General features: G+C 48.1%; 1 protein-coding gene across 4 annotated transcripts in view; it reads right to left on the bottom strand.

Annotated features, from left to right (window-relative positions):
- Nucleotides 1–16,594, bottom strand: part of ARMH3 (armadillo like helical domain containing 3) — a 133,220-nt gene that overhangs the window by 71,607 nt on the left and 45,019 nt on the right. For all 4 annotated transcript variants that reach the window (XM_028730525.2, XM_028730524.2, XM_028730526.2 and 1 more), the window contains 3 exons: nt 6,859–6,941; nt 5,687–5,813; nt 4,163–4,238 (listed from right to left, as the gene is read on the bottom strand). In XM_028730525.2, the coding sequence (XP_028586358.2) occupies nt 4,163–4,238; nt 5,687–5,813; nt 6,859–6,941 (286 nt within the window). The remainder of the gene's footprint in view (nt 1–4,162; nt 4,239–5,686; nt 5,814–6,858; nt 6,942–16,594) is intronic.

The following is a 16,594-nucleotide window of genomic DNA, read 5'->3' as shown; positions in this document are numbered from 1 at the left end:
GCGAAGAGGTTAGGGGTAAAAGATACATATCTGTTGCATACTGATGGTATCTCAGCACCAGTGAATACAACAGGATGATCTATCTTTGTTAAGTCAAAATGAAAACTGTCCTCAAATCATGTTATGCTACACACTGATCTCAGAAGATTGCACATCATCTACAAGTCTCAACTATAAAGCCACAACTGTTTCAGCAAATGGATCAAGAAGTCTCTCAGCCCCACTCACCTCACAGAGTGTTTGTTGTGGGGGAGGAAGGGAAAGGAGAATGTTAGCCGCTTTGAGACTCCTTCGGGTAGTGATAAAGCGGGATATCAAATCCAAACTTCTTCTTATTATTATTAATTAAATTTGTATACTGCCCTATACCCATAGGTATCAGGCTACTTCACAATTACACACAATTACACAATTACACACAGGTTACTTTACATTACACAAACGTAAGATTACAATATAAAAAACAAAAAATCCCAATAAAATTAATTTAAGCATTAACAATATTAATGTATACAAACTATTAAAAATATACTTAACAATAAAACAATTTAAAACATCCCCATCCCCCTTAAAAACACTGATCCTACCACAAGTAGGCTGGCCCATGCCCTCGTTCCAACCCCTCAAAGTGCCACCCCGAAAGGGACAATTCCCTTTGGTGTTGCCCCTTTATGGCAGCCCCACTCACAAGGCAGGCAAGCTTTATACAGTGGTACCCCGCAAGACGAACGCCTCGCAAGACGGAAAACCCGCTAGACGAAAGGGTTTTCCGTTTGCGAGTTGCTTCGCAAGACGATTTTCCCTATGGGCTTGCTTCGCAAGACGAAAGCCCATAGGGAAATCTCCGGGACAGCGGGGAAGCGCAGCGTGTCTTCCCCACTGTCCTCGGACCTCCTCCCGCCGCCCGCCATCGGAACGAAGCTCCGATGCCGGGCGGGGGGGGCGGGAACGCGTTCTCCCGCCGCCCGCCATCGGAACGAAGCTCCGATGCCGGGCGGGGGGGCGGGGACACCTCCTCCCGCCACCCGCCATCAGAACGAAGCTCCGATGCCGGGCGGGGGGGGGGCGGGGACACCTCCTCCCGCCACCCGCCATCGGAACGAAGCTCCGATGCCGGGCGGGGGGGCGGGGACGCGTTCTCCCGCCGCCCGCCATCGGAACGAAGCTCCGATGCCGGGCGGGGGGGCGGGGACGCGTTCTCCCGCCGCCCGCCATCGGAACGAAGCTCCGATGCCGGGCGGGGGGGCGGGGACGCGTTCCGCCGCCCGCCATCGGAACGAAGCTCCGATGCCGGGCGGGGGGCGGGGACACCTCCTCCCGCCACCCGCCATCGGAACAAAGCTCCGATGCCGGGCGGGGGGGCGGGGACGCGTTCTCCCGCCGCCCGCCATCGGAACGAAGCTCCGATGCCGGGCGGGGGGGCGGGGACACCTTCTCCCGCCGCCCGCCATCGGAACGAAGCTCCGATGCCGGGCGGGGGGGCGGGGACGCGTTCTCCCGCCGCCCGCCATCGGAACGAAGCTCCGATGCCGGGCGGGGGGGCGGGGACACCTTCTCCCGCCGCCCGGCTTTGGATGGCTTTCCTGAAGACTTGGGGTGGGAGGAGGGTTTTCCTTCCCACCGCCAACATTCAGAATGCTGTTCTGAATGTTGGCGGTGGGGAGGAAAAACCCTCCTCCCACGCAAGCCCCGGGAACAGAGGGAAAGCGCTGCGCGCCTTCCCCTCTGTTCCCGTACCTGTCCTGAAGGCTTGCGGTGGGGAGAAAAGCCCTTCTCCGCACCGCCAGCCTGGCAAGCGGTTTCCCTAGGAACGCATTAATTGATTTTCAATGCATTCCTATGGGAAACCGTGCTTCGCAAGACGAAAAACTCGCAAGAAGAATAAACTTGCGGAACGAATTAATTTTGTCTTGCGAGGCACCACTGTATAGCTGTCCAAGCAGTTGCTTCACACCTGGGGCAACAAGTGCTATCAATGCTGTCTGCCTACCCAGGGTCCTAGTCCCTGGACAACTCTCAGCATCTGCAGGTCCAGGCAGATAGTGGCAGGTGAAAATTATGAACATGAAAAGATTTGTAAAGCCAACACCTCCCATGCAATATCATGTTGCTTTAACATCTATCTCCAGAGTGAAAGTGAGGGAAGAACAGAACTACCATCACTACCTCCAAATGAAGAGACAAATTTAAGAAAGCCCTAAACAAGCCAACTACGACATATCTGCATAATGCTCCAACAGTAAAAAATTAAGTACTTTAAAATGCAATTTCAGGCCACCTCCAGCAAAACAGTTGTGGGTCAAAACTAAAACCCACAAGTTAATAGGGAAGAGTGTGCCACTTATCATAGTTTAGCAAACTAACCTCTCAAAACTACATATAATGAATCAATGCCTGCCAGGTAAGAAATTCATCAGTAAGAAACTATTTCTCATTCAAGTTAATTTAGTTTGGAATGCAAGGAATGGATTTGCAGAGCAATCCTAACTGTGTCTACTCAAAAGTAAGTCTTATTAAATTCAGTGGTGCTTACTCCCACATAAACAGGTTTAAGACTGCAGCCTTAAGTATTAGTTGGGCAAACAGTCTAACATCAAAAGGGTTTGCAGGATTGTTCTCTTTGCAAAACTGCTAATACAGTCTAGTGGCTGTTTTCCTATTGTCCAAGAAGATCAATTATAGTAAATAATTGTCAAGGAGCCTGCAGAGGAAATAACAGCCAGACTGTTCTCCAGTCACATCCCTCCAATTTGCAAGCATAATTCACTTTGTTTCTACTCTCAATTCTAGAGACTTTTCTAAGCAGTCCCCCCCCCCGCCCCGCCCAAAAGATTCAGACCATGCCAAGGGCAGGCTCAATCTTCTATGGCATTTTAGATGGCAACCCCCTACCTATGACTGCCTGTTCAGCTGGTACATTTAGAGCATTATCAGTCCCCAAGAGCTTCATTTAACTCTGTTCATGAAAAATAAAGAGCGCAGCAGAGTAAATCTTGCAGAACCTATATATAAGGACATGAAACTCACAGGCCTGCAGAGAGAATCTTTAATGGTGGTTTACAGACACATAAAATTACTTGGAAAATGCCTGGAGGGAGTTTGTTTTCCACATGCTGTCTTCCTGAGCAAAGAAACTGGAGACACCACAACAAAGGTAAGTTTTGTGTCACAGGGGAAGCATGACTTCTGTGCCTGACTTTCTAATCCTTCTTACCCTGACACAAATGACTAGCTCTTAGGGAACTCAAGGGGGAAGATTTGCTACTTCTTAGTGAATCATGGGCTGTTCAGTTTTAAACTTCCAGTTACACAACCCCCAAACATTTAAAAGTAACTTCTCTCCCAAACTGGCTAGTCTCCAGTCTTCAGCAGTAGCCACTGCTGAACGAAAAGGCAAGGAACACAAATTCTCAAACAGCCTCTCAAGAAGGATAAATTGCAGGCTCTAGCAATTAGTTGTTTGCATGCCCCTTGAGAAAGGAATACTCTTCAGGCCATAATCTGCTTTTAAGTATTGGTTTTTATTCCAATCTTTCATTTTAAATATTACCTTGGGGACAGGCTCCCAAGGTCATCACCCAACATGCCAGCCACTATTGATTCCAGCAGCTCCTGTAAGCCCCATGAGACGTAAGAGCCTCAGTATGGAGGAAAGCCCATTAGCCAATCAGCCCTCCTACCAGCAGAATCATGTATCATTCCACAGGGATATTATGAGGATGAGCTCACAGGCACTTGCTCATAGCTTTAAAAAATGGAACTTCTGGGAACAGCAAAGAGTATTGCAAAAGATGCATTCAAATACTTACACCTTGCCCCTGACTATCCAAAGTAAGTCTACATCTTACTCTTAGAAAACAATGTATTTTGAAACGCATCCCTTAACCCGTTTTAAAGAACAAACGAGTTGTTGTACCCCTAAGTTTACAAAAGCAATCGCTGCTGAAGTGGGAACATGTTCAGCACACTAGGCAATATAGCACTTTTTTGTGGGGGTGGGGGAAGCAAGGTGCTACAAGACTCTTTCAGGTTTATATCCCACCCCACCCCAAAATCCTGGCTAAGAAACCAACCAGCATGCTATACTGCAACAAAAAATGAAGTGTTCTGGGAATAAAAGCAAGAATGCACAAATGAGTAACAAAAACTTTCCTTTTCTTACCGTATGTTGACCAACGCGTGTGTCACCTTGCTGGCTGGCTCCTTCCACTGGCCAGCATTGGTAGATAGCCTCAAAACTGAAAGAAAAAAGATTAAACAAAGGTTACATTCTATGGCACCTATTTTGACAACAGTACAACATTTTCCAAGGCAATCAAGTAACTAAACGAATTATTAGAAAAATATAAATAATCTTAGATGAAGTACAGGCATCATCCAAATTTGACCACCACCACATGAGTAAAGAATGTGCATGTATTTACATTATACCAATGTAAGGGTATAATAAGGAGGATAAGACTTCGAAAACACTTCACAACCTAAGGAACCTTCCTGGAACTTCACTGGGCTGCTTCTACACTGCTCAACATATAAACAAAACTATTAAGAAGCTTATTGCCTCCACTGTTCAGCATACAGCAGAAACAATATGGGGAAACACATTTTTCCTTTTATTTGTTCTCACTTTGAATATGCATGTACATTCAATTTTTTGTTTTAAAGTTATTATCGATGTTTATTGGAAGAGGCTATTCTAAGAGTTTTATGTAACTGTTCTAACATTATCATGCTGTGTGAGTGGATCAACTACGTCCCTTTTATGAATGACCATTTAACCCTTATTATATGCTTGCCAGACTAATGCTTCTAAACAGAGAGGAAAGCAATAGAAGGCAGGGAGGGCTGGCCCTTTATATGTAGCCCTTCTAAAGTGTTACTCAGAGGTAAGTGCATTCATATAATTCCTTGGTTATGTTTCCCTGCCAGCATTCCTTCCTCCCCTTCATTCTGCCTCCCTACTAAGTATTTGCTCTACAGCATTTCACTGCATCTCTCTGCACCTTCACTCCCCTACCCAAAAACATCATTTACAGATCTAGACTGTTTGCTGCACTATTTTAAAAAGGGTATCGTGGGGGGGGGGGTTGTTTTCCAACTGCTTCTGAGGCATTGACCTGGTTCTGTGGATGCTAGCAGGCCTACGTGCTCCCTGTTCTGTACAGTGGGTTCCTTGTTGTGCATCCATCAAATGCTTTTTTCACCTCTTGTTTACAACACCAACTCCTGCTGCTGATTGGCTCTGGGGGGTGCGCTTGCTCTCTGACCTGAGACTAAGGCATATTTTCCCAGCTGGGAACTCTCTGCGCACGGCAGGCTGGCTCACTCTAAATGAGGGCACCGTGCGCCTTGCTACCATTTAAATATTATATGCCTGGCAATAGCAAACAAACACACTTTCATGTATACACAGGTGAACCAGATGGCAATTCTATACCCAAACAGCATCGTTTCTGGATGTCTGCTCCTGAAGAGTCGCTTTCAAAATGTCCTTTGCCAAGAACAAGGAACCTTTATCCTTTTCGAACAGGATTATTTCACATCCATGTGGTAACTGACAGCCACACAGTGAGCACACATGCTGATCAGGCATCGTACACAATTGCTCTCTCTCACACCCACACAGTTTATCTGTCATATCTGTGTGTTTTGTCAACAGCAAACCAAGTCATCCAACACTACTCACCCATAGAATACAGGTTATCAAAACTCTGGTGCATTCTGATGATTTCATAGTATAGCTCATCATAGCTGCTAGGAGTCGGAAGGAAGGTATCTCCGTAAGTGATGAACATGTTAAACAGGTTTACCACCTTCAAAAACAAAAGCTATAAGAATTACTACAGGAAAAATGTGCCATATAATATATGCAGTTATCTAAGCATTTAAAATAAAGAAGTCATTACTTAATTTTTGTAGATAACAAGTGTTTATAGATAACAAGTGTTTTGTAGATAACAAGTGTTTCACCTCAATTGATTTTAAACCACTTTTTTTCATTCCCCGATAAATTTAGGGATAAAAATAAAAACTGGTTATAAGCCACCCAAAACACTGAAAGCGGGCATCATTCCCGTGAGGGAGGGAAGGAAATTGGAGGACTGAAGAAGAGAGTCTGCCAAAGCCTAATAGCGAGAGGACAGAGCTTAGGGGCAGAAGCAAGTCTCCTGAGAGGGTTAAAAAACACACCTCCTTTTCTTGCTCTATACAGGGCTGTTTCTAGGCTAGGGGAAGAAAAGCAGTGGGGCATGCTGGGTGAGGCATTTTCCTTTTACCACTCTCGAGAACATCCCTATCTAGCAACCGGGCCCAAACCTGAGCCCTCTCACATTATACAGCTCTGCTGGGGAACTCCCACTCTCCCATGTAAGCCACTACAAGGTTCCTGTTCCAGGCTGGCTGAATTCCTGAGTATGTTCAGTCTTGTTAGGGGATGGGGATACAGTGCAACTGTTTCATTTGTTTGTTTGAGCAGACTCCACTTGTTACCCAAAGCAGTGACAAATCCATTTGTCACACAGCACAACAGTCAATAACATACACATGAAGGGGCTTTCCTCCCTCTTTCACATTTCCAGTGAACACCTTGCCCAAATGCTTTGGCATTCCAAACAGATATCCAGCCGCAGGAAAAGTCCTTGAATCCAATTCCAGCTTGAGCCAAAAATAAGTGCTCCCAACCCAGATACACAGAAAAAGAGAGATGCCATGATAGAGAACAGAACTTCTAAAAACGGCTCCAATAAGATCACTATCTGGTTTTTGTGTGTGTGTTTTTGAGTGGGCATGCTCCACACTAATTCCTTTGTTTTAAATTCAGTGCTATTAACTCTCACTGTCCCCCAGAAAGAAACTCACCATGAGAGCCAATGTAAAGATGTTGTGTTTTGCCAGCAAAACAGTCTCGTTGGACAAGAGAAACTTCAATAGATTAATCAGAGCTGAGAAAAGAATGAAAAGAGTTTTTTAAATGCAACTACATTATCATAAGCAGATACTTGCTCAAAGTCTTCAAAGAAAGCGTTTGATTAATTAGAATCCTGTCCGTCACAGATAAGCAGGCACAGAAACTGATGTATTGTTGTCCCAGATTTATCCTTCCTGTTCAATACCATGTTGAGTCAGTTGCCATTCAAATCAACTGACACAGAGGGTTTCCTCCCCCTACTTGTCAGCACCTTAAGTAGCACCAAGGGTCTGGGAAATCAGCTGCCAGCTTTCAGTTTCAAACACTGACAGCACAGGACACGGAGAACCAATCTCAGCTGTCATTTGTGCTGATGATGCACAAGGCAGAAGCAGGTGTAGTGCAACTCTGCAATAGCTTGACTAGTTTTATAATGGCATGCATGACACCCAAGTAGATACTACACAGAGTGCCAGGTTTCTTAGGGCAGGACATGTCGCTTTTGATTCCTCTTGGGAGTATTGCCTGGAGAGAAAAAAATGTTAGCCACTGGATTCTCCATCCCTCTTTTATATCAACAGTCACCCAAGGAGAATGGACAAATTAGTAAATGAAAAATGTTTGGCTCATGAATGGTTTATGAGGAATTGCTGCATTCTGAATACTGGTAAGAAATTTATATACTTGACAGTGTTATTACAATCACTGGTAACAATAGAAAGCAATTTTCAAACACAGGCACTTCTGTTTTACTTGGAGCTTATTTGGCAAGTGAAAGAATCCCCTTCTGATTATGTGAACTGACAGTAATTTTGTGCTCTGGAGCTAGGTGTAGATATAGCAGTTCTGTGATCAAATTCTTAGCCTGAAATTTTCCAGTAAGGAAACCATACAAAGACGTTTTATGTCAAAGGCTCTTCATCACTTTCTAGCTGGATCGGCTTAATGTCAGTCTGTGAGCCAAATTTTACAGGTACAGCTAGAGCATTATCATGAAGAGCATTCCTACTTATAGAACCACCACTGTGCAAGAAAGCAACATGCTCTATAATCCGCTAGCTGAGAACTCCCAGAACAGGAAGCCCATTTAAGACAAGGGCAATCTGGCAGGATCCAGAACAAAAGATTATCCAGCTGCCAACTGATCATTTATCTGGAGCAGGGGTCAGCAAACTTTTTCAGCAGGGGGGCAGTCCACTGTCTCTCAGACCTTGTGGGGGGCCGGACTATATGGGGGGGGGGGATGAATGAATTCCTATGCCCCACAAATAACCCAGAGATGCATTCTAAATAAAAGCACACATTCTACTCATGTAAAAAAACCAGGCAGGCCCCACAAGTAACACAGAGATGCATTTAAAATAAAAGGACACATTCTGCTCATGTAAAAACACGCTGATTCCCGGACAGTCCACAGACTGGATTTAGAAGGTGATTGGGCTGGATCCGGCTCCTGGGCCTTAGTTTACCTACCCATGATCTAAAGACTTGAAATGCTCAGAATTTATCCTCTGTCATGAGACAATGTTAAAAATTAGGCATGTTGTGGAAGGTCTAATGAGTTAGTCAAGAGGGCATTGGATGGGCCAGGTTAATATGACTAGTAGGATAAAAACACAAGCAGGATAAGGTGGGGGGAGGAGTCTGCCCCATGTGAAAGTATATTCATCCATTTGGAACAGATTTCAGCCACAAGACAATAACTGCAGGGAAGATGATAGAACAAGAGAGGAGGAAGAACCAACCATGGCACTGAGGGTAGGTGGGGCTCTCTGATATTTTGGATATGATTGAAAACAGCTGAAGGATAGTGAGGGCCACATGATCCAATAACGCTAGTATTATTTTACCGGTGTCGGTGTACATCAGGTTAATCACAGAAAGACAGATAAAATGTTTAGAAACTCATCTTAAGCCAAAACATAATCAAGCAAATACGGCAGAGAAGCAATTTCCATCTCGGTCTAGTGATCACAGATATAACCATGACAACCAAAGACAACTTCTTTGCAAATGCCTTTTTAAAAAAACCTACACATTTCATCCTCGTATTTAGAAGATAACATTTTGCCCTCAGATTTAGAGCACTAATGAGATCACCGCTGCAGTGACATGCACCCACCCACTGTCCTCATGCTATTAACATGCCTCTCTGTGTTAATACCTAGTCTTGTGTTTATAGCTTCATTTGCTAGTGTAATGAATTGTGCTTTGGGGACTGTGGGCATGCCCTATATGCCACACTGTCTCCAGCTTGAAAGAGTCTGCTGCCCATATTGTACTTAGAGGCATCAGCCTCCAGGGCAGAAGAGTAGCTTCAAATGGGTTCTTCAGAGCAGAGATGCAGTTAAAACATGTTTCCAAGGTAACTAAGCCTCCATGGTGAATGTCACCAGCCAAGGCAATCACTGCTAGGGACTAAGACAGCTGCCCTGAGTCTTTGTGATGGTGGTTTACTGGACACTTCTCACATGAGCAGCTATAATATGCTTTGATCATTGGCTCAGCTTTAAGAAATTCCACAGGCAGAGATCACTGGCTCAAGCGCATGGAATGCTCCACCACACAACTGTCTGCAGAAGTGCAATTTGCCTGTGGCTGTTTATCGGCAGGTCTGATTCACAGGCTGCTCAGTTTTAGTGGAGAATCTGAAAATCTCTACCCTGAAAGTCTGAACTCTTATTTTAAAATTATCCTACTTCTACTAGCTTCTGGCATGGAGAACACTTGGGTTACACTTAAAACAACAATAAAAACTGTAACAACCAATAATAGCCCAGAAAAAAGGTATGTATTGCAACTGGAACTAAAAGATGAACAATGATGGTGTCAGATGTACCTCATAGGGGAGGCTACTGCTGAGACAGGACACTACCACCAAGAAGACCCTATTCCATGCCACCACACTATGCACCTCACCCAGTGATGGATGAGAGAAATGTCTCCACTGCTGATCTCAACATACAAGGGGGAGATGCGCTCCTTCAGATAATCAGGCCCCAAGCTGTATATGGCTTTGTATGTCAACATCAGCCTTGAACTGGGCTCAGAATAGGTAGCCAGTGCAGGACGTAAGAACATAAGAAGTCTTCTGGATAAGGCCCATCTAGTCCAGCACCATGTTATCACAGAACCAAATACCTGTGGGAAACCTGCAAGCAGGATTCGAACACAAGAACACTCTTCCTTCCTGTGGTTTCCGGCAATTGGTACTTAGAAGCATTACTGCCTCCAGCTGTGGATGCACAGCACAGCCATCATAGCTAATAATGTTAACAGCCTCCTCCTCCATGAATTTGTCTAATCCTCTTTAAAGCCATCTAGGTTGGTGGTCATCTAGGTTGGTGCTTAGCATGGGTTTAGCCGGGGGGGGGGGGTGGCATCTGTCGCACCCAAATCAATAAATAAAAATACTTAATTGACCAATCGTGTTGTAGATAGCTTGGTTCTGCCCCACCCCACCCCCACATAAAGCCTGCCACCCTAACATAAATCCTGGCTACGTCCACACACCCCAGCTATAAAGAACAGCAGAGTCTCAACACACCCCAGCTATAAAGAACAGCAGAGTCTCAGTGATCTATGCATCTCCAAAGGGGGGGGAAACACCAGCTTTTCTGAATTGTCACAGGTTGCCACAAAATATCCTAGCATCCTCATTCCCTGAAGCACTGAGAGCAATTTCAGGTCCCCCAACTGCTGAACACTCAGCAGGAGAGAGAGAAGAAAGAGACAGAAAGAGAAAGGCATGAGACTAAACACTACACCACTTAGGGGCACAAAAATGTATTCTGTACTTCATTCATTTTCAAGGGGCTCCTCCTCTGGCTGCTACCATTTGAACTCTTAATATAAAAAAGACCCCAAAACATCCACCTGTACCCCAGACTAGGAAGCAAGAGCAAACTAGAAGCTCAGTACAAAAGTTACAGGCCGTGTCCACAACTGACAGCACTGGCATTTCGTCTAATTGCCCAGATTACTACTCTCCCTCAATTTCCTCTCGCTGGGATAAAAGCAACCAAAGGAAAAAAGTAGGGTAACCTGCTTTTAAGCTGTTTTCTCAATCTTTTTTTTTATATTATTATTAAGATGGCTGCAAATTGGTATGGCTCTCCAGCTCACACAGCTCTGATTAGTCTGCAAACTGGCACTTCCAGTGCTCAGCAGGAGCTTTGAGCTGTCTGTTATAGCAGGGGGGAAATGCTGGGGTCCTGTTCCCTTTGTGAGAACCCCCCTGTGAAGAGTGGTATGCTATTTGGCCAGCCACTGTCCACCTCCTGACTATCTAGCTATAGAACCCACACCAAGCTGCACAATTCATTCAGGATAGTATGGAAACCTGTATGGAAGGCAGTATGGAAGACTATATTATACTTCATTCTTGGTATCTGAACAAGCTGCAAAGCAGGTGGGGGGTAAAGGGGAGAAATTCAAGAAAGTGGAAAAAAGAAAGGCAGGAAGGTTTGCACAAAGTTCTGCATCAAAGGCAGGTGCTGGTGGTATAACAGAACAGAGAACATCTTCGTGGGATTTACTGCTTGCCTCTTCTTACTACTAGGCCAAAACCTTATATAACTGTTTGGCAAAAGCAGGTCAGGTAGAAAGACATGGAAACACCCTGCTGAAATTGTATAAGATGTGCTAAAAATCATTATCTCCATTGAGGTACAATATAGTTAGAGATTAGGCATTGTGCACAGGTCCAGTCCCTAAATGCAACTTTCCTAAGTCCTTCATGGCACTCTAGAGACGGGGGTTTATTTGCCTATTTTCTGAAAAATCAGGGGCAACTCCAGCTCCAGGACTTTTAACTCTTACTGATGCCCCACTTCTGAAAGCAGAAAAAGAGGCGGCAACCAAACATCTCTACCAAAGGTGCTCTACCAAATCCATCCCTCTATACTGCATATTGTGTCAGTTCCTAATGTCAGCACTCAACTCCTGAATGAACGAAAAATTCTCAGATTTATTCTACCTCCTGTTTAGGGTCAAAGTTTCAGAAGAGAAGAAGCAGAAGAGAACTATGGACTTTGTGCAGATTTTTGAAAGGAAACAAAAGGCCTTCCCAGGTGATTTTCAAAATGCAGAAAATCCCTTCTGCATCCACAGTGCTGTTTGTCACCTCTCTCTTTTTAGGAGAGTGTTACAAATAAAATGAAACATATATGAAATACCAACACACTGTTGCAGGCAAAGAAGTTAATGCTAAGTCATGCAAGGCTGCATGTAAATCTGGACATCAAATGTATGTTCTCTGACTCAGTGGCCCAGTCCACGTGTCACACTAACCATAGTTTAAATAAAAAACTATGACTTAACATGAATGAGCAGCATGCTGGTGCACAATGCTCAAAAGTCCCTATGGTGCTCCCCCCCCCCCCCCCAAATGATAAGACAAGAACAAACCTTGGTTACTGTTTGTTGCTAGTTTGGAAACAAACCGTGACTCAGGTTCAGATGACATGACAAGCCAGACTGGCTTTTTTTGCCCATAGTCCAGCAGCAGGAGAAAGGAAGGGGGAACCACAGGAACTTCTGAGCAGCCATGGAGACAACTGAATTATTGCTGGCAGAAAGTCCATCCAGGTGCTAGTGAGCAAATCTTCTTCAAAACAGAGGTATTCAGATAAATATGTCTAAGCAGCGGAAGACTTCAACTTTAACCAAAACTAAGGCTAAGTGTAAAATTCTAGTTGGCATTAATCACTAAAGGTAGTGGTGACTCTCAACACTGAAAACAGATTACCGTATTTTTCGCTCTATAACACGCACCTGACCATAACACGCACATCATTTTTAGAGGAGGAAAACAAGGGAAAAAACATTCTGAATGAAACAGTGGATGTATCATTTTTGTGCTTCATGCTGTGGCCACAGACATGTGATCTGATGGTGAATTTGGGGTGACCCAATGCAAAAATCCTGAGAATTCCTGTGGATCCATGCTTTGTAACCACGTTTTTGCACCATTGCAGCCCCAGGCAACAGTGGGTGCGTGATTTTTTGGGTGCAGGCTGTAGCCATGGACATGCTATGTGATCTGATGGTGAATTTGGGGTGACCCAATGCAAAGATCCTGAGAATCCCTGTGGATCCATGCTTTGTAACCACGTTTTTGCACCATTGCAGCCTCAGGCAACAGTGGGTGCTTGCTTTTTTTGGGTGCAGGCTGTAGCCATGGACATGCTATGTGATCTGATGGTGAATTTGGGGTGACCCAATGCAAAGATCCTGAGGATCCATGTTGATCTATGCTTTGTAACCACATTTTAAGTGGGGAGCGAAGGAAAAACAAAGAAGGGACATGAGAGGGGTGTGCAGAGAAGCAGCTGGCTAAGAATGCTGGAGAGTGATTTGGGGTGGGAGGAAAGAAAGGCAAAAGTTCCCCCCCAAGCCAGCCATCTCTCTCTCCCTCCCTCCCCCCTCTCTCTCCCTCCCCCCCTCTCTCCCTCTCCCTCCCCCCCTCTCCCTCTCCCTCCCCCACTCTCTCTCCCTCTCCCCCAGCAGCACCGGAGCACAGAGAGGAATTAGAAAGAACGGCACTCTGCTTGCCTGGAGGGGAGGGGCTTTCCCTGCTCTTTGTTCCGTTTCAGCAATCACAGCAACGAAACAGAGGAGGGTGGGCAGTAAGACCCTGAGGCAGAATGCAGGAAAGCTGCCACTTCCTCTTTTCAGGTTTCCCTTCTCGTGACTCGCGGTTTGACTTTTGCTTGATTTTTTGGCTCCAGGGACCACACATTCGCTCTATAACACGCACAGACATTTCCCCTTCCTTTTTAGGAGAAAAAATCTGCGTGTTATAGAGCGAAAAATACGGTAAGATAGATTAGGGGAATGGGGTGGTGGAGAGAAATGAGCTAAGAGCATCTTCTAGTCCAGTGTTTCCCAACTGGTGTTCCGCGGCACACTAGTGTGCCGCGAGACGTTGCCTGGTGTGCCGTGGGAGGGAGGCGGGCGAGTCGGGCGGCGAGAGGCGGGGCGGCGGCGGCGAGGATCCGCGTCGAGCCGGGGGCGGCTCCGCGGTGGTGGTGCCGGGGTTTCTCTCTCCATTCTCCCCTCACACACACACACAGGAAATAACACAGGATCAGCTGACAGGACCCGGCCAATGGGGCGGCGGCGGGGCAGCGCGCGCAAAAGGGAGGAGCGCGAGACAGCGGACGAGGAGGAGGCCGGCATGTCCGGGCAGCAGCAGCAACAACAGCAGCAGCAACTCCCGGCGACGGCTCCTCAAGCCCTGGGCAACCCTACTCCCTCACCGGCCTCGGCCGCCCTCCTGCTCCACCCGCCGCCTCCTCCCCCGCCGCCGCCGCCTCAGCTGGGCCCATGCCTGCCGGGAGCGGCGGCGGCAGCAGCAGCAGCAGCGCCCCGGCGCCCTTCCCTCACGGCGGCGACCCGGCCCTGAACGAGCAGGAGAAGGAGCTCAAGCGGCGCCTCAAGCGGCTCTACCCGGCCGTGGACGAGCAGGAGGAGGAGTTGGAGGAGTCCCTCAGTCCCTCGCTTTGCTGCCTCCTCCCCCCCCCCACCCCCAAAGCTTGGAGGCAGTGGCGTAGCGTGGGGGGTGCGAGGGGTGCCGGCCGCACCGGGCGCAACATCTGGGGGGGGGCGCGAGTCCAGAGGGAAGGGACAAGTTCCTTCCTCCGCCGGGCTCCCCGCCGCCGCCGCCAGCCTTGCGCCCTAGCGCGTGCGCGCCCCCCGCCGCCGCTGCGGCGGTGCTCCACTCACTGCTCGCAGGAGGAGCAGCCGCTGCAGCAGCGCTGACGCTGTGTGTATAAGCAGAAGCAGGGATGGTTTGTGCTGCTGGAGTGGCTTCTCCTGCTTTTGCAAAGCAGCGCAGGCGGAAAAAGGAGAGCAAGAGGCTGGGCAGCGGGCGAGGCAGCGGGAAGTGTGTGTGAGCGAGGCGCCGCCGTTGCGAAGCATGTTGTTTACATGCCAAGGGGTGCCTTGTGGAAACAGGGTGGCGAGGGAGCGCGCAGGAGAGGCAGCAGCAGCGCAAGGCTGACATAGGCTGAGTCAGCAAAGTTGGGGGCTTGGAGCAGGGATGGGGTTGGGGGGTGAGAAAGAGGCAGGCGGAAATGGAGCCACGGGGGGGGGGGGCAGCACAAGTGTGTGAGTGTGAGAGAGGAAGTGTCGGAAATAGTGAACCTTTAACAGCGCCTGGGGCAGTGCAAGTGTGTGCGTGGGAGCCACTAGGGAAAATTGATAGTGCAAGACAAACAGGCTGTGTGCTTGAAGCAGGGCAGGTGTGAGCGTGTGTGTGTGTGTGTGTGTGTGTGTGTGTGTGTGAGAGAGAGAGAGAGAGAGAGAGAGAGAGAAATGAGATGGGACACTACAAATATGTGTGTCTGTATGTTGTGAAATGAAAGCATAATCAATGCACATGCATGCTCTCGCTCTCTTTCTCACACAGACACACATAGAGCATGTGTGTTGAAACTGGCAAAGAGGATGTGAAAAGAGGGAGAGAGGAATTTTGTGTGTGAGAGACAGCAAGTGCATGGGTGCGAGTGCGAGTGCTTAAAAAAAATAAATGTTAAAAGATAGTTGCATGCCTGACGCCAGACGTGTACAGGGATATAAATCGCCGGGTTCTGGGAAGGATCGCTCTGTGAGGGGGTCGCTCTGTGTCCCCAGGATGCTTTGGGGGAGGAAGCCATGTTGCTTTACATGTATGGTACACAGAGCCTCAGTCGCTAAACCTAACCTACTTCAAGGGCAGGCTGTGTGCGTGGGAGAACCATGCATGCCAACTTGAAGTGCTTGGGAGGATAAATAACTAACTAGAGGGGAGTAAGGGAGAAACACCATATAGTGATTAAAAAACAACACATGGAGATTGTGAATACATGTAGACACCGATTTCTTTCCATACATCCAGTGGCGTAGCGCCACCGACGCCTGGCCGGGCACAGGCAGCCTCCGCACCCCGACGCCGACGCCATCCCCTCGGCCCAGCCACAGGCGGCGGCTGCTTCTGCCGACTGGGAGGGAGGAGAGCTCCGAGGGGCCTCGCCGCGCCCTGCGCTCCCCAAAACCCTCCGAGAGGAAGCCGGCGGGCGGGCGAGGGTCTCCCAGCGGAAGGGGGCGCCGCTGGCTCCGGCTCTCAGCGCAAGTCTCAGCCACAGGGGTGGGGGGAGGACGGAGCACAGCTGGAAGCCCCCGGACCGGCCGGGAGGAGGAGAGGCGCTCGCCAAGCCCGGATCTGGAGCTCCACCTACAGCCCAAGGAGAGGAGGGGGCGGGGAGGCGCCCGAGGGGAGGGGGCTTCGGCTGCTTCGGCCCGCGGGGGCTCCGCAAATAATAAATTTAATAAATTCATGCTGAGCCTTTGGAGGGGGGTCCTTGGCTCCTTCGCTCGCCCCCAGCCCCAGTGGCGTAGCGTGGGGGTGCAGGGGGACCCGGGCGCAACATCTGGGGGGCGCACGCTCGCACTCGAGTGCTAAAATCCACGGGTTAGGGGGCGCAAATTACTTGCCTTGCCCCGGGTGCTGACAACCCACGCTACGCCACTGCTTGGAGGTTCCCCGGCAAGGGGGAGGGAAAAAAATTGAAACTTACACTTTCGTGCGTCCCTCCCGGCGTGACGCTGCGCGCTGACGTCACGGGGCTGTAATGGTGGTGTGCCTCGAGATTTTTTTCATCAAACAAGTGTGCCTTTGCCCAAAAAAGGTTGGGAAACACTGTT

Source organism: Podarcis muralis, chromosome 6, assembly GCF_964188315.1.
Source record: "Podarcis muralis chromosome 6, rPodMur119.hap1.1, whole genome shotgun sequence".
NCBI classification, from domain to species: domain Eukaryota; kingdom Metazoa; phylum Chordata; class Lepidosauria; order Squamata; family Lacertidae; genus Podarcis; species Podarcis muralis.
The sequence above is the reverse complement of the archived record's forward strand: the minus strand, read 5'-3'. Positions and strand labels throughout refer to the sequence as shown.